Below are 25,000 nucleotides of genomic sequence, written 5' to 3'. Positions count from 1 at the left end.
AGCCATGCGGATCAATAGCGGATTAATTGTTGCACAGTGATATAGTTTAATTTCAATATTTTATACAGTGTTCAGTGCAACACAGTGACTTTTCCGTCCTTTGAACGTGCTTTCATTGTTAAACAAAGTGTTTGTTAGTTGGGTAGCTTGATATATAGTGATGATGATGATGAGGAAGAAGAAGAGAGGTCTGAACCCACTTTCATCACCATATTGGATCGGTTTCTGTTTCTCAGTCCGCAAGACTCTCGCGTACAGTAGGGCTGAACAATGAGATGATTGACAGACAGAGCTGGCTTGCACAGATTCATGCAGAACTTCAAACACTCATCACACAGTCAGAGGTAAAACTTCCACAGCAAAGTGAGGGCTTTTAATCTTAACAGTGGTGGTATTTAGATCTACAGATCAATTGAATAGAACCTAACCCTGGTTTTTCAATATAAAGAAGGGTTAAGAGAATCATTGCAGTAGTCTAGAACTGAATGCACTGTCACGTTGGAATTCAACTATAATACACTGTAACATTGTCACTTTACAAAAAAAAAAAAAAAAAAAAATCCAATTAGTAGAGATATTCTAGATATTCCACTGCTTGGTTTTCAATCCATTAAGATCATTTCCATTACACCTCCACACAGTCACACCCACAGGCTTTCACAAGCGGTGCTGCTGTCTGCCTCCACTGTCTCCGTCATCAAAGCTGCTTTTATAGTGTCCCCTAATGAGGTTAGAGGAGATTCATTTCTGGATGGGAAAAATCATTTACTCTTGACTAGAAGTAGTAATGCATCTTTGAGCAGATTGAGAGGCTGTCAAATGGGCTGTTTCATAGCTAATAGCACAGCTATCAAACTAATCGGGCAAGAGAGGCGGAAAATAGATGAATAGAAAGCAATACAACTTGATACACTGAAATGGATAGCTGTGTTGCTCCAGCCGCTGCACAGCCAGCCACTGAATGCAAACGACATGCTGATGTTCACACTTTGCAATGGGGTTTATAAAAAATGCCCTTGAAATCCATATCGATCAAGCTAAGGGGAGGCAGGGGACTTCAATTTATTTCAAAAGAGAAGAAAAATGGATTATTAAGGATGCTCAGTTGGCTTCTTTAAAGTGAGGGTTCAATATTCACTGGATCCAGCTCACACAGGCAGTTGGATTCAGCTCACACAGGCAGTTGGATTCAGCTCACACAGGCAGTTGGATTCAGCTCACACAGGCAGTTGCTCAGTAAGGTGTGAACGCATGGATCACTGTGACCTGGAATCTATGAGCTGCTAGAGCTGGTGCCAAAGAGTGCCCGAGTCTCGCCACACCTGGACGGGCATGTCTCAAGATATGAGACCTGAAGACGGTGTGCTGTGTCCTCCTCACTGAGGACATGCATCTCTGCTGGGGATCAAGGACCACCCTGTCACCCTGACAGGGCAGGGATGATGTTACCATAACAAATAGTCTCCTGGTACTTTAGAAGCTGATGTAGGCTGTAGGAGGAAATGTTTACTTAACACACTACACACACACATAGAGCTCATTAGAGTGAAAATATAATCAAAATCCCTGGTGACCAGCCCCGCCCCACAGCACTGGCATAGGATTCAGAAGTCTCGTAATACCTATGCCCTGATGCCAGTGACTAATGTATTATCATGACATTCAGCTTTGCTAATCATTGGATTGGTCGTCAGTGATGAACTGTCAGTGAAGATTCAGTCAAGCAGCTGACTAGTCCATGGTCCGCAGAGTCACGCTGCCTCACTGCCTCACTTGTACTGTTTTATTCTAGTGTTTGACCTCCATGGCTTTTCTTCCTCAGGCATCATGGCAGATAAAGAAGCAGAGAAGACCGTCGGGGAGGAAGAGGAGATCGACCTCAACTACCAGCCTCCTGCCCAGAAGTCTCTGCAGGAGATCCAGGAGCTGGACAAGGAGGACGAGAGTCTGAACAAGTATAAGCAGGCTCTGCTGGGGGCTGGACCTGTCATCGCAGGTCAGGGGAGCTGCCTCACTGCTATACACTGTCATCCACATAACAAACTGCACTAATATATACACACTATCACTATCATTTTCCTCTCTGTGTTAACGTCAGAAGGTAAGTTACTCCCAGCGCGGGAGCGCTGACTGTAGTAATGCTTTAGTGTGTTTACAACACCGTCTACTGCGCGATTCCTGCCTGCAGCCCCCTGTTGATTTGTAATTTATTTTTGTCTTGTGTCTGAACACCACTAGGACATATTCTTGCTTCAGTGAACTTTGATTTCATGGAGCACTGCATAGGCCTGCAGAAAAGACTTTGTTTCAGACCGACATGGTGTAATGACAGGCGTACCACTGAACAGGGACGTACGAATCAAAGGGCCATTCCACAAGTATTTCCAAACTCCAAGACAGTGTCCTCACGCTATCCCCAGTATTATTGCATGCATAGACGTGTATCTCTTTCCTTTTTTTAGTCAGATATTTCTTCTCCTTTTGATTTCAGATCCCTCTGTGCCAAATGTTCAAGTCACGAGGCTAACGCTGTTGTGCGACAAGGCGCCTGCGCCCATCACAATGGACCTGACAGGTAAACACAAGCACTGCTGTGCCACGGCTGTGCCATGGTAAGCGCGGAGGCTTTCCGTGCGAGGAGGTTAACTTCCTCTTGGGGCACTGTGGCTATTCCCTGTTTCCAGTGAAGCCCCGGAAAGCTGGCAGGCTGGGTTCCGAGTAGAAAGATGTGTTTGTTTAGTGGAAGCTGCTTGCTTGGGCTCCTGTCGGGACTGTGCGTCTGTGTTATTGCTTTAAGCTGCTCTTCATGCAGGATGAAGTCATTCCCTTGGAGAGCTCTGACACAAAGGGAGGCGAGAGAGCCTTGCCTTCAGTACATCTAAACCTGGGTTCGCCTCTGTACCTGTCAGGGGAGGTGCTGAGCCTGGTGCTGTGGGATTGACGGCTCCTAATAATTGCATGCGTTTCTTGTTCAACATCTGACAAGCCGCCACCCACCGCTACGCTGGCGCTGTAGCGGGAAAAGGTCACCCGGTTGCTAGGTGATGGAGCAGATCTCTACACTACCTGTCAGCCCTGCAGAGCAAGAGAGCCATTAAATCTCCCGGAGAAACTCGATGTACCGTTTGACAAGCTCTTCATTAAACTGCTTAATGTTGCTGTGAAATTTGGGGGGATATTGCAGGCCCCAAAGCTGTGTTGTATTGTAGGTTATATCCACACCCCCTAAGCCTTGCTTACCCAGAACCTGTGGCCCTGATCTAATCATTCAAGCTGTTTTCTGTCTCCAGTGTCACGCTTTTACTCTGTGATCAGTGTGAATTTTCTGTACTCAGAAGTGAGCTAGTTTATTTGAGGGCAGATGCACTCGAAATTGACGATTGAGCTGTGGGTAATAAATGCTGTTTGAGATTTTAAAATTATACTAGGGAGTCAGCTCTAAAGGCCAGATTTGTTTAATGAATTGTGTTGAGCCTTATTAAGGAGCTGCATGACATTGTGCATTGCTTTTAAATAATTACACACTGAGTGCCGAACTGTTCTTAGAGGAGTGAGTGAAGTCAGCTCTCCTTTGTCAGTGTGCGTTTGACCTTTTATTTCTGTACGGTGCCAATGCGTAATCTTGAAGCCCTTTTAGAAATTCAAATCAAGGGGTTGTGATCCGTGTCCTAGGTGAGGGGAGCACTGCAGCTGCAGCAGGGCATCTCTCTGCAGGAGAGGAGGGGTCAGCACGACTGTCGAAGTCACAAGTAAGAAACCGGACACGGGCGCTGTAAGGGAACATGCAAGGAGGAGACATGCTGTACAGAAAAGACAAAGTGAAAGCAATATACTTAGTAAGAAAGAGAACCATGTCAGATTCTTTTTGCAGTGCTCCTGCTTCCCCAGAGGGAAGCCTCTTTCAGCCGTTTCTGTGCTGAGATTCTGTTGCTAGCCGGCCTGTCAGAATGGTGTTCAGAATCAGGAGCATTTAAAGCAGAGGGTCAACAGCCTAGTGCACAGTGATGAGTCACGATGCTGAATAGAACATCCTTCCAGTTCCAGTTCAAAAAAGATCCTGTCAGCGCTCAGGGAGTCTGACATGGACGTATGCTTGTGTTAATACAGTTTGATAAGCAGTTGCTGAGTGTCTTTGTCATGTACCAGTGTAACAGTATCCCCACTTGAGCAATGTGGTTTCAGTGTGAAATGTATGAAGGATTGGGTTCTTGTTCGATAGTCCTTTGGCTCCAGCCTCCAGTCCACGTTCTTTCCTTGTGCCAATGCTGTATTCTGTGCAGCGAGGAGAAAGGGTGGGTGTATAATTGATATTTAAAGGCTATCGATCCGGGCAGTTTTTCCATTTTATCTCCTCTTAAAGCCCGTCGGTTACAGTCTTCTGGTCTTACCATGTGACTCTGGATGCTGATCATTGGAAAGAAGTCCCTAGCGACTCTTCTGTGATTCAGCTCTCTCCAGGAGCTCTCTCAGCTCGCTCGTGTTGAAGAAAGAGAACAGTCACAAGTAAAGGAATCAATAACAAGCTGTATAAAGGCACAATTAAGAAACCTACTGTCGAGAATGGATGAAGTAAAACAAAAACTCAATGACCGCCGAGCAATGAGTCTTTGAAGTTTGCTCCCGGCGCTTCTGTGTGCCAGTGTGCAGAACTGGAGCACTTCAGTAAAGGGGCTTCTGGAGCTGAGTGTGTGATGGGCTGGTTATGTCGGGAATTCAAAATGATAATGAGAATTCCAATTTGAGAATATTGATTATACTGTTCCACTCGCCAGCGTGCTTCTTATTTAGCAAGCTAGTCACCCCTCTTCATCTCCTCTCTGCCCTTGGGGTGGTTTCTTCAGCAATGCCTTGTTACTCAAAGTAAATCTGTGTGTAGATCACAATGCCTTGGATAATCACTGGAGCCTGTAACAGTCTGCTGTGAACGAACCTGCTGTTCAAAACAATAAACCATGAAAACCAAACGACTACCAGCTAGCAGACTATTTCTCTCCCACCTAAATAGCGTGACTTTTTCAAGCCATGCTTCTCCCCCATACGCTGTACATTTCTCTGCTGGATAATTAGCCCCAGTTCCCCAGGGCTTCTTGAGAAGCGGTCTCCGAGGGCGTTTCTCTGCTTCCCTTCCTGGCAGCTGTTGTCTTGTTGTTCTTAAGCCCAGTCTATTTTCTCTCCTCTCTCGATGACAGTAATGCCGAACGTGTGTCTTGAGTGTTACTGCATCGTGGCTGTTTGTTTCCAAAAGTGGCTTTTGTGCATTATTTCATTTCAAAGCAATTACAGTATGACTTTATAGGGTACATGGGCATGGAGAATGCGCCCCCACAATTAGGTTGAGTGGAGATATGTAATATTGTAATTGCAGAAAGCATGATCTTCTCTGAACAAAATCTGTACAGCAGCAAACCTGTCCCAGGCTCGCTGTACTTACCCATGTGTTCTTCCCAGTATTGGATCTCTTCGTCATGCTCTTCCTTGTGTGTTTCGCCAGGTGATCTGGAAGCCCTGAAGAAGCAGAATTTCGTGCTGATGGAAGGAGTCGACTACAGAGTGAAAATCCATTTTAAGGTTGGTTTTGAAACTCGTTCTAATCAGACAGTCAACCCCCGCGTTTGCAAGTCCTGTTTTATTTACTCGGGGGTCCCCAGGCCTCCATACTAAACTGTGGTCAGCAGGAACCAGTCACAGCTGTAGTGGCTCTGTCTAGGATGCCATTAGTGATTCAATGACCGCTGCTTTGCACAAGAAGAGGGGGAACAGACAGCACTGTGGACTCAGCAGGAAGGCACTGCGCTGGGCAGGCTCGTCAAAAGCAGACCCTCGCTGCTGCTGCTGCTGCTGCGCTCAGCCTGTGTTCTTTTACTTGATCAGTTCGATGTCAAACTGGCGGGAGCTGAGGGCGTAGCGATTCCGAAATAAATTCTTGCTCTGATGCTCTTTTGCAGCAGTTCTGCACGAGGGACTTGGAGGCAGAGCTGGGTAGAGAGACGGGAGAACAAATCTGCAGCTCTATTCAGGGGTTGAGCCCCAGCAGTGCCTAGCAGAGTGAATCTGAGCATGCCCAGAGAGTGTCTGCAGCATTTTAACATGTTATCCAGAGTCTCCAGCAGAAATCAGAGGTGCAGATTGCAGGCTGAAGGGGGGCCTCCTTGGCACAGCAGTTGCTTGTTTATTTTGTTTGTTATTCCTGCTTCAGCGACACAGATCTCTCGTTTTTAATTAAACCCAGAATGTTTGCAAGTTTTATACCTGATCCATAGCAAGGAAGGATTCTCGTCTCTTCATGAGGAAGACGCCAGCCTTGACTGTTTTGTCATCGGATTTGTAAATGTGTCTACTTTGATTTAAAGGTGTTTGAAGTTATGGATGACATGCTGTGTGTTTCGTCTACATTGTGCTGGAGGTGGCATGCAAGAAATACAAATGCCCTCTTGTGGTTTTTAAGCTGTTACTACAGCCTCTTACAACAGAAAGAATAAAACCAAAACATTCTTTTAAGTTTTACCTTGCCTCAAATGGCTAGGATAGTTTTAATGGCATTTATTTTGTGTCTCTCTAAATCAGGTCAACAAGGAGATAGTCTCTGGCTTGAAGTATGTGCATCATACCTACAGGAAAGGTATTCCAGGTAAGAAAAAAATCAAATCTATAACCCCCATCACATCATTCCCCTCACCTCTGCAGGAGTGTGCATTTGCATCTCTGTGCTTAGCGCTGTGTTTCCTCCTGGCAGTGGACAAGGCGGTCTACATGGTGGGCAGCTACGGGCCGCGTGTCGAGGAGCATGAGTTCATGACCCCTGTGGAGGAGGCGCCCAAAGGCATGCTGGTCCGGGGAGGCTACCACATCAAGTCCTACTTCACTGATGATGACAAGACCGACCACCTCTCCTGGGAGTGGAACCTGAACATAAAGAAGGAGTGGACCGATTAGAGAGAACGGCAGCATGGGGGGGAGGAGAGAAGCGATCACAGAGACCAGGTCAGCCACACGGGTGGGGGTGGGGGGGGGAGGGGGGGGGAGGAGCGATTAGAGAGAACGGCAGCATGGGGGGAGGAGAGGAGTGATCACAGAGACCATCAGCACGGGGTGGGGGCGGGGGGGGGGGGGAGCGATCAGAGAGACCAGCAGCACGGGGGGAGGATCGATTAGAGAGACCAGCAGCACGGGGTGAGGAGCGATTAGAGAGACCGGCAGCACGGGTCCTCGATTAGAGAGAACGGCAGCACGGGGTGAGGAGCGATTAGAGAGACCGGCAGCACGGGGTGAGGAGCGATTAGAGGGACCAGCAGCACGGGGTGGGGTCGGGGTGGGGTCGGGGAGGGGTGTGGGAGCGATTAGAGGGACCAGCAGCACGGGGTGGGGTCGGGGTGGGGGCGGGGGAAGGGGGTGGGGAGCGATTAGAGGGACCAGCATCACCTGGTCGTCGGGGTCGGGGGTGGCCCCCAGGGGAAGGGGGTGGGGAGCGATTAGAGGGACCCCAGTTATAGTTCATATTTGCTTGTTGATTTAAAGTGTAATGACTCGCTTCTGTAGTAAAAAATAAAAATCCCTAAATGTTCTTTATCCCTTTTATGAGTGATTGTGATGTAGTTGAAGCAGACCTGAGGGGTAGGGTTAAGTATAGAGCTCTTGTTTTCTTTCATGGTATTTCAGGGATTGTTATCACTGTGTTCTATTATACCAGTACAGCATAGACTAAAGTAATCCCCTGGTTCTCAGCCCTACAGTTTCAGACCCAGTGCAGCCTCCTCACTGCAATCAGCAGTAAAGATCCCGCTGTCCCTCCCAGTCCCCTTCAGTCTTGGTGGGTAACTCGCTTCAAGGGGGAGGGTAGTTCAGCAATCCTGATCTTTTAGTCCTGCTGCTCACCCCAGTCCTAACAGGAGAGAGTGCTCTCAGCTTGCAGTGTCAGTTCTGGGCTCTTATCATCGGGGAACAGCCTCTGCCAAGGATTGAGGGAAGAAAGGGCTGCCCTTTTGGTTACTTCCATGCATTTTTTATATGAGCTTCACAACAAGATGTGAACGAAGGTGAAGACACAGGACCTGTAGTCATGGGAATGCACTGTCCTAGTGAAGCTCGACCCAGAAACAGTGACTCCTTTCTTACAGGGAGTCGATTTCTATATTATATTATATAGTATTGTAAGCGTGGATCTAGATGTAGGTGCATCCATTACCCTAGAATATCAGTGATCACTTTGACCTCACCCTTCATGACTCGCTGCATGTCTTTTTTATGTTTATTGCATTTGGCCAGATTGTTGTAAATCAGTGAAAAGAAAACAAAGATTGTGCAGAGTTAAAGTTGTGTCTGTCGATTTGCTACATGAATGAATTGTGGTGTTTTTATACAAATAAAGTCGGTCCACGTTCTGTTTCTTCAGCGAAGTCCATGTGTTTTAGAATCTGTCAAAACCTTCAGCAAACAACTTGTAACTTTGAATAAGGTGAAGAGACTGAAGCTGGCCTTTGTTTCGGGTTACATGGCAGCAATGCTGGCAGGGGGGAGAGGAGGGGTGGGATAAGAAGACCTCACAATATACATGGTTTGTCAGTTTCAGCACCAGACACACACTGTAGGATTTAGAAGAGATTTGGAGTTGTTAATCAGTTTAAAGTGCGATATCTGTTGTCTGAAGGCGTTTTACCTGCCAAAGAACTGAAATTATCACAGCCAGTGGTTTTCATGCAGGTAAGTATTAAAAAAAAATCATGGAAGTGTTCAAATACATTTGCCCTTGATGTGCAAGGCATGACAAGAGAAATACCTTCGCTACTGTATTAAAGACTGCTGCCGTGTAATCTAACTGCCGTGCCTGAGCAGGGGCTGTAGCAGTACAGTACCACGTGTACTGATAGACATGCCTGCTGTGTAGAGACGGGTCACTTCAGTGCAGCCGAGATAAGCGACCATCGCAAGGAATACAACGTGCTCGAGTCACTAGCAGCCGCAGCCTGCTCCAGACTGCAGAGCCGTTACCCGGCTATCGATCGCTGCACAATGAAATGGTTCAATCCGTCCCGTTTCCGAGAATACATGCCCTCAGCAGCATGAGTCAGCACCATCTAAAATAATAATAATAATAAAAAGTTTTTTCAGATGTGATGCGATAGTATTAAATAATATGACTCGTCACTGTCTCTGTTACCAGACGGATAATGTGATTTGATTTGGAATTTAAATGCAGCAAAGTACTTTTTTGGGGTCACAATAGTGTCTCGGACGTTTGATTTGTATTTGTAAGGATATATAAGGATATATATATATATATATATATAATCAGACGCGTTTATAAACCATACGTTTTTGCTGTAAATATAACAAGCGTATTGAGATCAATCCCTTATGTAGTTTACGCTCAATGTAAAAAAGACAATAATTACATTTATGAAGACCAGAAAATTTGTATTGTTTTCAGATTGAATGTATGATGCTATTGTGTTTTTAACCTTGTAAACCTTGTCTCAATGACATGCAGCCGCTGCGTTGCAGTAGAGAGAGCTGCTCCCACCCGGGTAAACAACGCAACCCCACTGAAAGCAGGAGCAATCCTACACTGGGCGAGGCGTCGCGGGCTTGGGTCTCCATATCAGCACCTAATCTCGCTGGACAGCTGCCTGGGTCTCTTTCTTCCACGCGGCTCTAAGGCGATCTAACTGTGCTCGGCTTTGCCCTGCTTGGCGACAGCCGCTGATGTTGCAATCAATTTGCATTGTTACAATGGAGATATATATCTATATATATATATATATATATATATCTATCTATCTATATATATATATATATATATATATATATATATATATATATATATATATATATGTGTGTGTGTGTGTGTGTGCAGTATATGGGGGTCACCTTGTTTGCTCCTGCCTTACCCACCGGAATGCTAATTCGCTGTGCATTACCAAAGTACACTCCGCTAGCAGGGGAAGAGGGGCACTCCGCACGGTCACATGACCTGCTCGAAGCTATCGCTAAAGCATGCCTTTTTCCACCGGGAGCACTGGAGATGGTGACATGAAGACGCAACTCTTTCTCTCGGTGTTGGCAGCCGTTAGCCTGGCTGCCCTGGCACAGGATCAGACCCAAACTCCCAAAACCACCAAGAAGGAGGAAAAAATCAAGGAGGAGAAGGCCCTCCTCGAGCTGAAAAAAAAGCAACTTTGAGCAGGCCTTGAGACAGCATGAACACCTGCTGGTGAACTTTCGTAAGTACCTGGCTTCTTTGTGTGCGTGTGTGCATGTGCTACAGTGTGTATGTTAGTGTGTGTGTGCTTGCCAGTGGGTGTGTGCATGTCAATGTGTGTGCCAGTGTGTGTGTGTGCGTGTGTGTGTGTGTGTGTGCATGTCAATGTGTGTGCCAGTGTGTGTGTGTGTGTGTGTGTTGCATGCTCGATCACTGCAGGGTTGCTAGAGGAATTTGAAAGTACTCCCTGTCACTGCTGTGTTGTTCTATCATGTGCTGTAGGTGGGTCTCTGGTGCTGCTGGGATTAACCCACTGTCTGGTTGTAACAGTCCCCAGTAAACCGTTCAGTGCTCAAAGTGGGCTTTGTAAAATGCACTGTAAGAGGTTGCTTGGTTATAAATTGTGGTACAGTGACAGGACTCTCTTCCTGTCGTAAGGCTAATAATTCACACTCATTCATAAAACACAATGAGTTTCTTCTTTTCACAAGAACAGTGTGTTTTTTTCTCATTATTTTGAAGGAATAGTAAATATTGTATATGGTGCAATAGAAAACTAGCTTACCATACTCTGCCCCGTGCATCTTTTAATCTCCATACGCGGTGTATCAGACAGCTACAGTAGCAGGATCTCTCAAAGATGGAAATTGAACATGGCCTGCTGCTGAGTCTATCCTGACAAAGACTTCATTGAAAAGCGTAAGTGAAAGATTCAATATATTTTATCACATGCAGGCTGATAAAACACAGCACAGCGCCGAACACTGAAGTGCTGCACCAGAAATGTGAGGCTTTTAGTATCTGTTATCTGGGGTCCTATCTCTTAGTTCCATTGAGTTCATTAGTGAATGGTACTGCTGACTGAGCCAGCCCACAGTGCTATGAATGTAGTTTACCATAGTTGATCATGGCTTTGCCATGCTTTCACTGTGCTTTATTACACTTTGCCATGCTTTCACAGTGCTTTATTACACTTTGCCATGCTTTCGCTGTGCTTTATTACACTTTGCCATGCTTTCGCTCTGCTTTATTACACATTGCCATGCTTTCGCTCTGCTTTATTACACTTTGCCATGCTTTTGCTGTGGTTTATTACACTTTGCCATGCTTTCACTCTGCTTTATTACACTTTACCATGCTTTCACTGTGCTTTATTACACTTTGCCATGCTTTCAAGGGGAGGTGCCGCTGTCTTGCTGCTGTAGATGGTTGTGCACGGGTGTGTTCTCTGGGTACTCTAACCTCTCTCCTGCTCTGTGTTTCCCAGACGCCCCCCTGTCTGGAGAGTCACAGAGTCTCTCTCTGTAGTTTGTGAGTCCTCTAAGATCTGACTGGGAACCATCGACGTCTCCAAAGAGAAGGACCTCACCAAAGAACTCAACGTCACTGACTTCCCGGTGCTGAGGTTTTTCATTTCGGGTGACAGGGGGGACCCTGTAACATGCCCAGGTACATCCTGCAACACCTTTATCATTTTCATTATGTGCGGAAACATGTATTAGTATTGAAAGTACACAACCACGAGAGGCACCTGGATTTTACCAATAGAGAGAACCACAGCAGTGTCTTAGGAGCAGCCTTAAACAGACTGCTATATAGATCTGATCCAAATGGTACGAGTTTGCCAGACTATCGACAATATAACATTGCTCCCTAAAGTTCTTAAGCCTGTTAAAGGGGCTTTCATACTCAAGTGCCTCTAAATGCTCTGTGTTTATCTAACAGCGTTAATCACATAATGCTCTAGATTACATGGATAGCACCTCAAATTGCATCTTGGCCCATGAAAAGAATTCCATGGTTTTGACGTCAAACTGAGAACCTTCTGCTGGACTTACCTGGATGGGAAAGCAAAGGTATTAATTGTTTTGCTTGTTTATGTATCTTTACATTAAGGGTCTATAATTACTGTGTATTTACATAGAGTTACTGAGTAAATACATGTGCACTTATACACAGTTATTATGCATAGTTACAATGCATTTAATGTGTAAGTTTGTTTGCACAATATAACCCTAACACTTTTCTGATGCAATTGTGTATTTAAATATGTCATGCAAAAAGAGTTGCATGTTAAGTACGTTGTGACTATGCATAATAACATTGTAGCGATGTTTAACTGCACATGTATTTACAAAGTAACTACTATGTAAATACACAGTGGTCTCCTAATGTAAAGTCCTACCAGATGCTGTAGCGCAGCTGGAAAAGAATCCACCGCAGCGGAATGTGCAGAATGTTGTCACCCAGTTCCGGTATCACGACTGTCCTATTTGTTTTTTACTGCAGCCCAAGCTGGACAGCGAACCCATTCCGGAAAACTGGGACAAGGGCCCCGTGAAGGAGCTGGTGGGGATGAACTTCGAGAGAGTCGTTTTCAACGAGGACCGGAACGTTTTTGTCATGTTCTGTAAAGTACCTTTCATTATCCGCTCAACAGGAGAGAACTGCATAACATACCCTCAAACACAACCAGCACTGCTGAAGGCAGCAGCTGAAACCTTCGCTTAGGAAAGAGAAAACTTAAGAACCACACCCTAGCCCTTCCCTGTGATGGGAACTAGCCTCCATCGTTGCTGTACCCGGGCTCAGCCCTCGTCCCTGACAGGGCGGGAGAGCCCTGCTGACCTGTGTTCTGCTGTCTCTTGAAGATGCTCCTTGGTCTACAGCCTGCAAGGAACTGCTGACTGTGTGGGAGCAGCTGGGGAAGGTGTTTGAGGATCATGCCAGCGTGGTCATTGGCAAGATCGACAGCACCGCCAACGACGTGCACACCATCCTGCTGGAGCGCCACCCTGCGTTCACCTTCTTCCCAGCAACGTCATCCCACAGGGTACGAGGGAGTCGCTCAGTCAAAACTAAAAAATACATTCATATAAACTCTTTGCTTGCAAGTTCTGTGGGGCAGGTGTGAAGATCAGGGTTGCCTCCCCTTGCACTGTCTGAGCAGCACATTGCTATGTATAATAGTAACACTTTACAGTGTGTTTACATGAGTACTTACAGTCACAATGCTATTCTGCACGATATATCCTTAACCCTTTTCTGATTCAATTGTGTACTTGCATTTAAAGTGCAAAAAGACTTCCACATTAATTGTAGCTATGCATAACAACATTGCAATAATGTGTAAGTAAAGTGTCACCCAGTAGTCATATTGAAGCAGTACAGACGATCTTCTCATTCTCAGTTTTTCAATAAAGAGCGTTTTCTATTTGTTAGTTTAGGTTTTTCATTCATGCATTTGATGAAGTGTTTCCAGCCCTGTACTGTGTGTCGCCTACACCAGTGAAAGAACGTTGGAAGCCTTTGTTCAGTTTGTTGAAAACCAGGTGGAATTAGCGAAGGAAGCGAAGGCAAAGGTGGGTCCCTTTCCTGATATTAGAACTGGTAACAAATGCGCAAACACCAGAACTGACCAGCGGATTCCTGTGACGTTGCATTATACCCTCCAGCCATCCCCTGTAGAGTACACCAGGGGATACGCAAACCACATGTGAAGCATTCTGTATCACCAGCTGTTGTCGTGATGCATTGTCGTTTCAGGTAGTGCAAGTCAAGCCTCAAACACCACTGGTTTTTCATCATTTTTTTCCAATCTGTTTTTTTTTTTTTGTTTTATAGCAAAATGAAAAAAAGAGAAAACAAGCAATTGAAGAGTCAGAAGGGAAAGAGCTTTAATCAATTTAAAAGGAGGGCAGCCTACAAAACTTTTTATCAATTGAGAATAAAGGTTTTTATTGCAAAGATCCAAACCCCTGCATGGATATTTGATATTTCTAGTAAAATATTGCAACTTACATTGTAGATGGTTTTAAAGGCAACTGACTTATGTTCTTATTGTTATTATATATAAATATTTTTTTCCCCATTTTGAAAAAAAAAAAAGTGTTAACATTTAGTAAATTTCAAGTCAATGTCTTTTGCTTTCAAATTGAATTGTATGCAGTCAGTTATTGCACAACAAATACTTGGCTTGGATCCGAGTTTGCTTTGGGGGCTGCTGGGAAGCGCTACACCTTGCACTGCTTTGCATTCATCATGGTGGGCTGCTTACTTCATCGAGAGCTCATCTAGACGTGGGAATGCAAACAAATACAGCTTCTTGATAGTTTGCGAACACGACGTGAAAGGGGCATGAGAAGAATGGCTGTAAAGATTGATCAAGGCTTTCTGAAGCATGTACTGGTATGTTCTTATAAAAGGACTGCCACGTCTCACCAACTGGGTAAAAAAAGAAATACATTTTTTTCTATTGAATGATTGACACCCATTGAAATCAGACATGATTATCGATACACAATTTCACTCATATCTAGACTGCTTGTTGTCCAAAGCCTTAAAATCCAGAAGCCAAAAAAGATAGTTTCAGATTTTATAAAATCCCCCCCCCCCCACACCCAACTTTAAAAGTCAATACACTAAAGCAAAACATTTTATAGAAAATTTTATTCAACATACATTTTCCAGCAAAAAGGCAATATACAGGAATAGTTGTCGTACAATGCTGCTACAAGAAGAAATTAAAGAACAGAGAAACTAAAATAAAAGTTGTGATTTGCACATTTCTATTTTTCTTTTTTGTACTGCACTCAAACTAGACACGGTGTTGCCATTAGTTCAGGAAAAAAACAAAAAACTCAGAAGCAGTCTGGTTCTGAAATGAAACTACACACACACAATGAATATCAACATCAATGAACCTGGAGACACACCCAACAAAATGATCGTCGAGTGTTAAACTGTTCAATCTTTAAATATACAATATGATTTTTTTTCTTTACAAAGTCAACAGCTTACTAAGCGCTAGTGAGCATGCCTTCTGTGCTGAAAAGGCTGTATTTCGGTTATTAATTCAGCAACACTGGTTTTACCTTGCACCCACAACCAGTCCATTCTTTCAGTGTTAGCTCAGTGCCGATGCACAGCACAGCAAAACTACAGAAGAAAACCAGCAGCCAGAACGGAGTTAAGAGTAAGAAAACCACAGCAAAGTGACAGCAGATTTGAAAGAACAAAAACAAAACTCAAAATCAAAAGACTACATTTACTCAAACTGTAAATGTTACACATCTTTGATGTTAAGTGCCAACGTGCAAAATGAAATACAGATGCTGTGTTTTATTGAAATTTATTATTTATTTTAATTATTTTTTAATTTATAGGATTAGCGCGGAAAAACCAAAATTTTAAATTTTCCTCCAACCAAACTAAAGAAAAAAAGGTGTGTAAACATGAACGTAACTAGTTGCACTAAACGGACCAGGGTTTATTATTAGGACAACCGCGATAGGCAACTAGCAAGGGGATGCCACCAGCTGGTTTTCTAAAGATGCAAAACCTTTTGCGAACGGCAGCTTTTCTGTTCTACCTCCCATCTCATTCCACTCCCTATGCAACTCTTTATAAAAAAATAAAAAAACCCCGCTCAGTTCACTCTGCCTTTCCAATACAAGAAAAGCTCATTTGGAGCCTTCCAGACAATATGGGCAGTCTATTTAGACGCAGAGAAGCCAAACTGAACAGCCTCAACAAAAATAAAATGTAGCACGAGGAGCAAATCCTCTCGCTGAAGACTTCATAGGTGGTGCATGTGTACACAGGTGCTGCTGCTGTTAGAAGTGGCGCACACATGGAAGGGTTTGGTTAAGTCTTTAGTACAGTTGGTTAGGTCGTTGAGGATGTCAGTTGTGAATCTTGATTGCTTTCTCCAGGTATGTGTAGCGGCTTCTCTTTGGGGCTTTATTGAAATGGTCAAGCCCTAACCATGGCCTTGGATGTGACATATTACCTAAAACAAGAAAAGATATAAGACTGTACATTTCCTACACAGATGGATCAAACTGTGATAGAGAACTCCTTATATTACTACTGTACTTGACCGTTATATATTGGTTAACATCTTCACTATGGGTTATGGTGCTGTGAGAAAAAACAGATGTGCAAGGTTCCTCGAGTAAAGACAATCAGAAGTACTGTGTTACAGAGAGGCATCACATTAAACTCAAATGGTATTTTTGAAGCAATCGATATGAAAGAAATGGCTAATGTGTAATCAGGGGGGTGCAAGTGAAGCAATTGCACAAGGGTCCAGCCTTTGGGGGGGCCAGTCCTGAGTCAAATATCGGTCTCACCTGGCTGAGGCTCAAAGTCTTTCAGATTGACTTCATATTCGTCTTCATTGATGTACTGATGCCGACCCATCATCACAATGGCAAACTTAAACTTAGACAAAAAAGTTATTTTAAAATCAGTTTTCACAATTAACAATCATTAGTCGTTCAATGAATGCCACGAGTTTATTTAAACCTCTACAGCATTTCCCAATGTAGAACTAATCAACATACTTTTCTCTATGAAATATGCCACCAGCAGACTCTTCCTTTGTTCTTCGCTGGTTCCACACCTGTACCAACAGTCACACTTGAGAATTTACCTTTTCAAACTCCTTTTCTTGGATTTCGAGCATCGCCTGAACCCTCTTCATAACCTCTCGAAAAGGTTCTCCCTGGAGCAATTTAAAAGGAGCATTTAGAAAAGGCAGTGTCGCCCTGGACACAATGTGACCGATATCCGCATTTAAAAAGCAGCGTTACCTGCCGTATTTTCAGCAAAAACGGGATACCAAAAGTCCCAAAGACTTCCTTGTGGAAATGTGCCACTGGAATCAGCATCTCATTGTCCTTATCAAGGCCTACCTGATCCAGAGGGATTTCCTACAAAGATCAAATCTGATGTTAAAATCGCTCCACGTTTACCCATCTTTTTAATTTTTTTTTGTTTTTTTTTTTAAAAAAGACCTCAGAAGTGTAGTGTACAGACAGGTATTGATCAAAGACAGCTTGTTTAACGCACCTCTATTCTGAACGTGCGACTTGCTGCAGGAGATAAACATTCTAGCAATTCATCTTCTTGGTGGACCCCAATTATTTTGTAGCTTACAATTTCTAGCAGCCTGGTGCAAGAGGGGAAAAAGAAATCAAAAATGCATATTACATACATATATACACACACACATACATACATACATAGACACACTGCTGTGCAAAAAAGTCTTAGACACATTCAGGAGTTACAGTGTATATGGATGTTGTAGAATAGATGGTTTACTCCAGGGCTCCACTGGTGTTTTCTGCTGTCGATGCTGCTTGGTTTCGGTGAGGGGAGGCCGTGCTTGTCACTTAGTGGTCTTTGGATCGTGTTGGGTCTGCAAGAACTTGTGATCACTGCAACTCAGGGTGAACTGTGCATGGGCAGCTGGTGTGAGGTTCTCAACAGAGGGGGGGAGGAGCAAAGTAATCCGGGGGGGGGGGCGTGAGAAGCAGCATTTGTGTGTGAAGTTGGCATTAGTTTGGTTCACTATTAAAGACTGCTGGACATTTACAGCTTTTGCTTTCTTAACTAAATAATTATAATTCAATGATATCTGATCTCAGTATCAGCCTGCATGAACACACCTGCAACACAGTTGAATAAACAAACTGTATTTGCTGTAAATATACAAAGTTAAGAATTAAATTACAAACATTAAGATCTTTCAGGCTTTACCTCAGCTTCTCTGACCCTTTATCAGACAGTTCTACGGATTTTTTACATTCCTCCAGTAAGTCTCGCACACAGCCATGCTTGTCTGGGTATAGTGTTATCTCCTGTGCAATTAAAAAGAAGTGGGACGAATCAGCGACAGAAATGCATCACACAGATACTGTACATTTACACATGTAATCAAAGAGAGATGCCTTTAGAAACCAGATTTGAGCAAGTGTCTCGCCTCTGAATACACTGAAATAAAACTCTCCTGAATCAACTGCAGCTCCAAGTAACAAAGAGCTCAGCTTTGTTTTACACACAAATCAAGAAAGGAAATGTTTACCTCTTCTCTAAACTGGCTGTTCAGCCATATGGATTTGAAACTCCTCCTGTTTTCAAAGTCTGTTATCTTCATTTTCAGCTGTGTAAGGAAGCAGTACAAGATCACATGAATAAAATACACAGAGCAAACATGCACTGAAACACAGCATTAGCAGCATGTGAACAGCTTCATTGCTGTCACCATGTTTAAATATTGTATATATCTTACAAATAGTAAAGTTTATCCAAAATGATCTATAAAAACACACACCCCTTAGATATAACGTTCTACATTAAAACTGCATGCAATGCTACAAACACATGGTTCATTGTATTGTGCATCAGTGTGTAAATTACCTGCTGATAATACAGTTTCTTTGGCTGCCTGGGCTTAAAGAACTGCAGCAGATCTCTCAGAGTACCTTCGTAATTGTGTCTAAGAGGATTCCCTGGACCATCCCTGTAACTACAACAAAGCCATTGGTATTACACATTTTGTATTTAAGGAACAGCTGATCAACGCAAGGAAAACAATGTTTACAGAATATCTAAAAAATGTCCAAATGAAAAATAAGAAACGGAGAGAGTAGATCACAGAACGTAATATCAGAGTCAAGCCCCCTTTTTAAAACCCATACTAGCTGTGAATGACAATGGTCAAGGTCAGGAAGTGACTTCATACAAGCAACAGCAAAAAACACACCTGTTGCATAAACATCAACGAGTCGCTTACCCTTGGGACTTGAAAAACTGAAGTAGCATAGGATCAGTGTTTAATCTCTGTGCAACTGTCTTTGCAACCTAAAAAATAAAGAGCGAGAATATGCATTTGTCCACTGAAAAAATGGTCAAAAGGAAATGGTAATTGTACCTCACCATACTTGGTGACTTGACATTTGAAACCACCATGCATTTTACCTGGACGTTAAAAGAGGACTAACCTGGAAATAGTTCATCCTGTTAGAAAGCGTAACCACGAAGCCTGGGTCGTTGAGAATGGTTTTATCACAGAAGATAACATCGACGCGGTGGTACAGGTCTCTGAAGTAATCCTTCGCTGTCGGTAATTCGCTGGAATCGTTTTCTGGGTCATCTCTACAAACACAGCAAAACAAAAACTGGAAATAAAACAGCAAGGACTTGCCTTTAGGTATAAAAGGGAACATAAATAAAAAAAAAGCACCACTTACTTTTGGAACACTATTATATCACCATCCATCAGCTCGTCAAGTGCTTTGTCTAGAGACACATCATAGTCCTGGATCCTCTCTGTTAAATTCGGCTTTACTTCCTGCAAATGAGTAGAAAACAGACCAATGCAATATATTAGCAAGCTTTGCAGTTCGATACAGAAAAGAGTGAAATGAAATACCCGTGCATTGCTTACCTCATAGAGGAGAAGGCTAGTTCCTTGTGAAAATCCTGCCCTCTCACACATTACTGACAGCAGGTCTCCTGTTACAAGAAAATACCCCATTAGATTCTCCTACTGTAAAACACGGGAAATGGAATAAGACATGAAAAAAATCTGCATACTTACGTATTTTACAGGATATAGGTGTGTAGATATGTCCACAATAATTTAAGCTTCTAGTTTTTGGATCATACATTTTCAAGAACAACATGACATCATCTGCAGACGAGAACAAAACGATTAATCAGTTTGAAATGGTGGTGGCAGGTGGTCCTGTTGTTTTATGCAAGGTTGAAATGCATAGCTCCAATTATACCCACAGGGGGATAGTATACAGTCACATTAGTAGATCACACACACTTACGGTCTTTGTCAAATTTGGGCAACGTTGCTCCACTGGCAGCCATTTCTGGATCTACAGTTTCCAGGAATATTGTCCAAGGATTCTCATTGTCACTTAACTCAATCATCTGTTTAGAAGAAAAAGATGAGGATCCAGTATCAGCCTGTTAAGGGTGAGCTTTCGAAGCGGGCTTGGAGACACAGCATGCTACAGAGCTGCACACTACACACTGCTATGGCACAGCACATTACTGGGCTAAATCACTGCCACACACTTTTAAAAATCAGTAGAAACTAAAATATCCCTTAACAGAAAGATCCAAGTTCATCACGAAAAACCAAACAAAACGTACCATGATTTGGTTCCTTTCAATTCTCTAGAGAGGATTTGACACTTACAGTTTTGCTGCAGTCCGCTTCGTAGTCCAACATAGCTGGTCTCTTTGTACCATTACTTCTTGCCTGCATTGGCCATAAACGAATCTGATCCTGTGGGAAGCCCTGCACAACAATACAACACTGAATATTTGAAGCTTATTCAAAGCAGAGTACCTTAAAAGCTCTACAAGAGAGACACACTTTTCATACACCCCCCCCCCCACCCCTTTCTCTTGCATTACATAAACAGATTTAGAAAGAATAACTTGCATATACACACACACACAACCAAATTATTCATAAACAGTCTTTCCCATTCCGTGCGGAGATTCTTAATTTCGAACACCCTGAACACTTACCATGGTCTGTGAGAGATTCTGCACAAACTCAGCAAGCGAGGAGTTCTTCAGGACTTTAAACACTGTGTATTTCACCTTCTCCTCGTCGTACATGTCATTTCCCTGATGGCCACAGAACTGGTCCTCGGTAACGATCTTTAAAAAAAAAAAAAAAAAAAAAAAAAAGAAAGTGACAAACTGACATGCAAGATGCAATATAATTCACACCTCCAGGCAAGGTGAAGTAAAAAGGAAGCACTTGGTATCTGTCACAGGACACAGTGCACCTATTGATGCTTGTTCATTACCTGTACTTGCATGTACAGGTGCGCCTCCTGCCTCTCTTTTCTCTTCTGAGCCTCCACCCTCTTCTCCTCTTGAAGGCGCTCCACGAGTTGCTGTGGGATGTCAACATCATTGACTGGCAGCAATACCTCACCTTCAAAAGACAAAAGCACTGAAATACAGCAAACTGCCCACATGCTTGGGTTCGTAGTGGGTCAACAACTTATTCAACAGTTGGTTCTACTGTAGTGCAGACAAACTGCAATAATAAACACATAAAACATAATTCTGGACAACAGGCATGCTCAATCATATTTCCTTAAAAAATTTTTAAAAATGCAAGCAAAAAGTGGTCTATACTATTTTTGCAGAAATGAAGCAGTACCATATCATCTTGCCTGACAAGCATAACAAACATATTATGAGTCAATTCAGAGAGATATTTAGAGTTTGCTTACTGAGTTTGGATTCTCTAATGTACACCAACATGTATGCATTTGTACAGTGACGCACAGATAAATCGTCATCGTGGCCTCCGTAGTTGTGTTCAATAGCTTCTTCTTTAGTGCACCTGGATACCACGTCATCGTCAAACTTGCACCACTGAGGGGACAACAAGACCACGGTTAGTTAGGCAGCATGCAAATCATGTGGCAGCGGTTTAGAGACAAAAAACAGGTTGAAACATTAAGCAATAGTATTGTAAATTGTTAAACAGGTTTAAAATATTCACATTTCAAAATGTTAAAACAAAAAAAAAACCTAAATGTTAATGCAGTAGCAAACAGATATGAACACAATGACAAAGTGTTCAAGGATTTCTCTTTGCATTTACTGTGTCTTGATAAACTCCCTGCTGTATACAAATGAGGACACTAATCTTTGTACCCACCTTTCCATCTCCCTTGGGGTTTAGATAGACCACATAATGGCCTCCATGGTTATCCCCGCTGTGCACCAAAACTGCATGGAGTATGTAGTTAGCAGGATCCTTGGAGTCTAACTTCTGCAAAAACTCATCCAAGGGCAGCTGCTCAGGAAACTCGAACCTGAAATAGTTAAAGGACATGTCAGTCAAGTGCAGAGAACATGAACAGTTAGGGAAATGGAAACATGCTGCAAGAAACTGGAATAACTGGAGCTGCACAAGAAAGTGTCTTATTTTACTACAGTAACAGATTCAGATTAGTTTAGAACGATATGAAATGGATTTTGGTGCAAAAGGTACAAACTTGAATTCATTACGTTTTCCAATGGCTTCAATTACGTTTTCTAGTAATTGCAAGATACTAGTAGTTCTACGTTTTTCACGCGGGACAAAAAGTTACAAAGATGGAAAACCTGACCAGGTCATTTTAAAATAAGCGCGTTTCTTTGTCCTGGAATTTGAACCTCATGGATCAGCAGCAGAGCTCTCAGCTCATTACCTGTCATTGATCTTAATGTTCTGGTCGGTCTGCGGGTCATACATGAACCGCATGAGCTGCAGGTGCAGCACCGGCGGAAACGTCAAGAACTTCACCCCCTTTTCAGCTTCCTAATAAAACACAGAGGAGACGAGAGTTCAAACACATACAAGACTAAAGACAAATTCAAAACCGACAAAGATTGCATGTCAGCTGAATAGTTATATCCCTGTTCATACCGCTTAGCTAGCAATGTATGAAACCCCTTACTCCTTTAGCATTACATTTAGAGCATAACTGAGTAATCCCTACAACATTAAAAACAATAACTAAACATACCCATTCATATTTCTGTATTATTCACAATACAATGAAGTCTTACATACCTGTAAACCATGTTCCCCAGCATCATACTTATTATCTCCATCCAGCTGTTCCACTGCCACATAGTCTTGGAAGGATTCAAATACTGCAGGGAGGAAACAACTGGTTATTCGGAAAAAGGGGAGATTGGGAGTTAGAATAACTTGTTACATACAATTGGCTTACAATTGGATTTTGACCTCTCTTTCTGAACAGAACAGGATTAAGCTCAATTGCACCTTGAGCAAATAAATCAATCTCTGGCTATCAAAACACATGGGAAGGATGAAATAACAAGCGGCTGCCGCAAAGATCCTGCGGCAGTTTCGGAATCCATGACCCAGCCCTGTGTGCTTACATTATTTAGTGCTTATAAATGCAACAAGACAGAAACTACAATACAGACAGCATACATGCCCCCAAATCAATTTAAAAATGACCTATCAAAATATATTGTGCACATTAAAGTTAAAAAAAAAAAAAAAAAAAAAAACAGAATTGTGGCATTTCCAAAAATCACTTTTTAAACATGTTCAAGTTCCCGTTTATGCTGTAGCAGGCGATTCACACCATGAAGAAGGTGAACCCCAGTGCTGTATATACTCACTGTTTTTCTTTCCCTTTATACTGAGCTGGATGTCGTAGTAATCTTCTATTCTCTCTGATATATAGTCTACGTGCTTACACTGGATATAGGACTGTGGAGAGAGGGTTGGACATCTTCAGAAAATGGAGAGGGCACAAAAAGCTCAGCAACAAATGCAATGCAGGGAATATCAACTTACCACCATCTTCCCTCTGAACAGTTTTGGTATAGTGCCTTCAACACAAGTGCCTTTCATTTTATTCTCAACGTTATCAAGTAGCTGAGAGAACAAGAAAAACGGAGTGAAAGAGGAGCCGACACTGGCAAACGAATGCTGTGTGATGTACCATGCACGACTGTGCATGACAAGACATACTGTGCATGACAAGACATACTGTACTGTGCATGACAATGACAAGACATACTGTACTGTGCATGACAAGACATACTGTACCGTGCATGACAAGACATACTGTACTGTGCATGACAAGACATAGTGTACCGTGCATGACAAGAGATACTGTACTGTGCACGACAATGACAAGACATACTGTACCGTGCACGGCAAGACATACTGTACTGTGCACGACTGAATGACAAGAGATACTGTACCGTGCATGACAAGATACTGTACCGTGCATGACAAGAGATACTGTACTGTGCACGACTGAATGACAAGACATACTGTACCGTGCACGGCAAGACATGCTGTACTGTGCACGACTGAATGACAAGACATACTGTACCGTGCACGACAAGACATACTGTACCGTGCACGACAAGAGATACTGTACTGTGCACGACAAGAGATACTGTACTGTGCACGACAAGAGATACTGTACTGTGCATGACAAGAGATACTGTACTGTGCATGACTGAATGACAAGACATACTGTACTGTGCATGACAAGACATACTGTACCGTTCATGACAAGAGATACTGTACTGTGCATGACAAGAGATACTGTACTGTGCATGACTGAATGACAAGAGATACTGTACTGTGCATGACAAGAGATACTGTACTGTGCATGACAAGAGATACTGTACATGACAAGACATACTGTACTGTGCATGACAAGACATACTGTACTGTGCATGACAATGACAAGACATACTGTACTGTGCATGACAAGAAATACTGTACTGTGCATGACAAGACATACTGTACTGTGCATGACTGAATGACAAGACATACTGTACTGTGCATGACAAGAAATACTGTACTGTGCATGACAAGCAGCACATACATACCACCCTGCAGAGTTCCTGTACATCATGCTGCATGAAGCTGTCCAACGTTTCCCACCTTTACACAAAAAACACAAATATTACTTGCATTGTATGTTTTATCTTAAAATTTCAAAGCAGTACACAGCTGAAAGCAAATGGCTATTGCACAGTCAGTTTTTGTGCAGTGTTTTATTATACCTTCATGGTTGACTTACCCAAAGGATTTTGTTAACTTTTTCGTTCCTACTGGTTTGTCACTGTGCTGGAGTTCATAAAACACCCTTTGCAATGCCAAGGGAACACTTTTGGATGAGTCATCGCCTTCTGTTGGCATCATATATACTGCCTGAAACAGAAATGAACAGTTTAAACAGATTGTTTTGCAGGGGCATTGTAATATAACCAGAATATATCATCCACTTAAAACCTCCAGAAACTGTCAGAAATACTGCAAACAAACGAGACAGCTGCTGATCACTGTAACAGATCAGGAACATGCAAGTCAGCTTTTTATTACTGGATGGCAGACTAGATTAATCTAGAAACAGTATATTGCACAGTATAGTCTGATTCAACAGAGACTCTGCAAGTTATAAAATTCAAAACAAA

General features: G+C 42.9%; 2 protein-coding genes across 2 annotated transcripts; one reads left to right on the top strand and one right to left on the bottom strand.

The window, feature by feature from the left end:
• Positions 1–1,771: 1,771 nt before the first annotated feature.
• On the top strand, positions 1,772–7,146 carry LOC121301338 (rho GDP-dissociation inhibitor 2-like). The gene is made up of 6 exons (XM_041230646.1): positions 1,772–1,996; positions 2,492–2,575; positions 5,492–5,568; positions 6,565–6,628; positions 6,734–6,981; positions 7,129–7,146. Exons 1-5 carry the CDS (start codon positions 1,828–1,830, stop codon positions 6,931–6,933), a joined length of 594 nt encoding a protein of 197 aa, XP_041086580.1. The 5' UTR covers positions 1,772–1,827; the 3' UTR covers positions 6,934–6,981; positions 7,129–7,146.
• Positions 7,147–14,629: 7,483 nt separating this feature from the next.
• On the bottom strand, positions 14,630–24,755 carry LOC121301481 (ubiquitin carboxyl-terminal hydrolase 7-like). Its single transcript, XM_041230930.1, has 25 exons — positions 24,607–24,755; positions 24,413–24,467; positions 23,358–23,438; positions 23,180–23,270; positions 22,596–22,678; positions 22,231–22,340; positions 21,696–21,852; positions 21,262–21,406; positions 20,827–20,957; positions 20,540–20,674; positions 20,202–20,303; positions 19,825–19,930; positions 19,587–19,679; positions 19,434–19,501; positions 19,237–19,337; positions 18,988–19,141; positions 18,780–18,847; positions 18,404–18,506; positions 18,069–18,146; positions 17,744–17,844; positions 17,051–17,150; positions 16,792–16,911; positions 16,632–16,703; positions 16,330–16,420; positions 14,630–15,986 (listed from the first exon to the last, which is right to left on the bottom strand). The coding sequence occupies exons 1-25, from the start codon at positions 24,726–24,728 to the stop codon at positions 15,880–15,882; spliced, it is 2,574 nt and encodes an 857-aa protein (XP_041086864.1). The 5' UTR covers positions 24,729–24,755; the 3' UTR covers positions 14,630–15,879.
• Positions 24,756–25,000: the final 245 nt, after the last annotated feature.

The sequence above is a fragment of the Polyodon spathula genome, chromosome 27 (assembly GCF_017654505.1).
Source record: "Polyodon spathula isolate WHYD16114869_AA chromosome 27, ASM1765450v1, whole genome shotgun sequence".
NCBI classification, from domain to species: domain Eukaryota; kingdom Metazoa; phylum Chordata; class Actinopteri; order Acipenseriformes; family Polyodontidae; genus Polyodon; species Polyodon spathula.
This window is presented reverse-complemented; position numbering and strand designations above follow the sequence as displayed.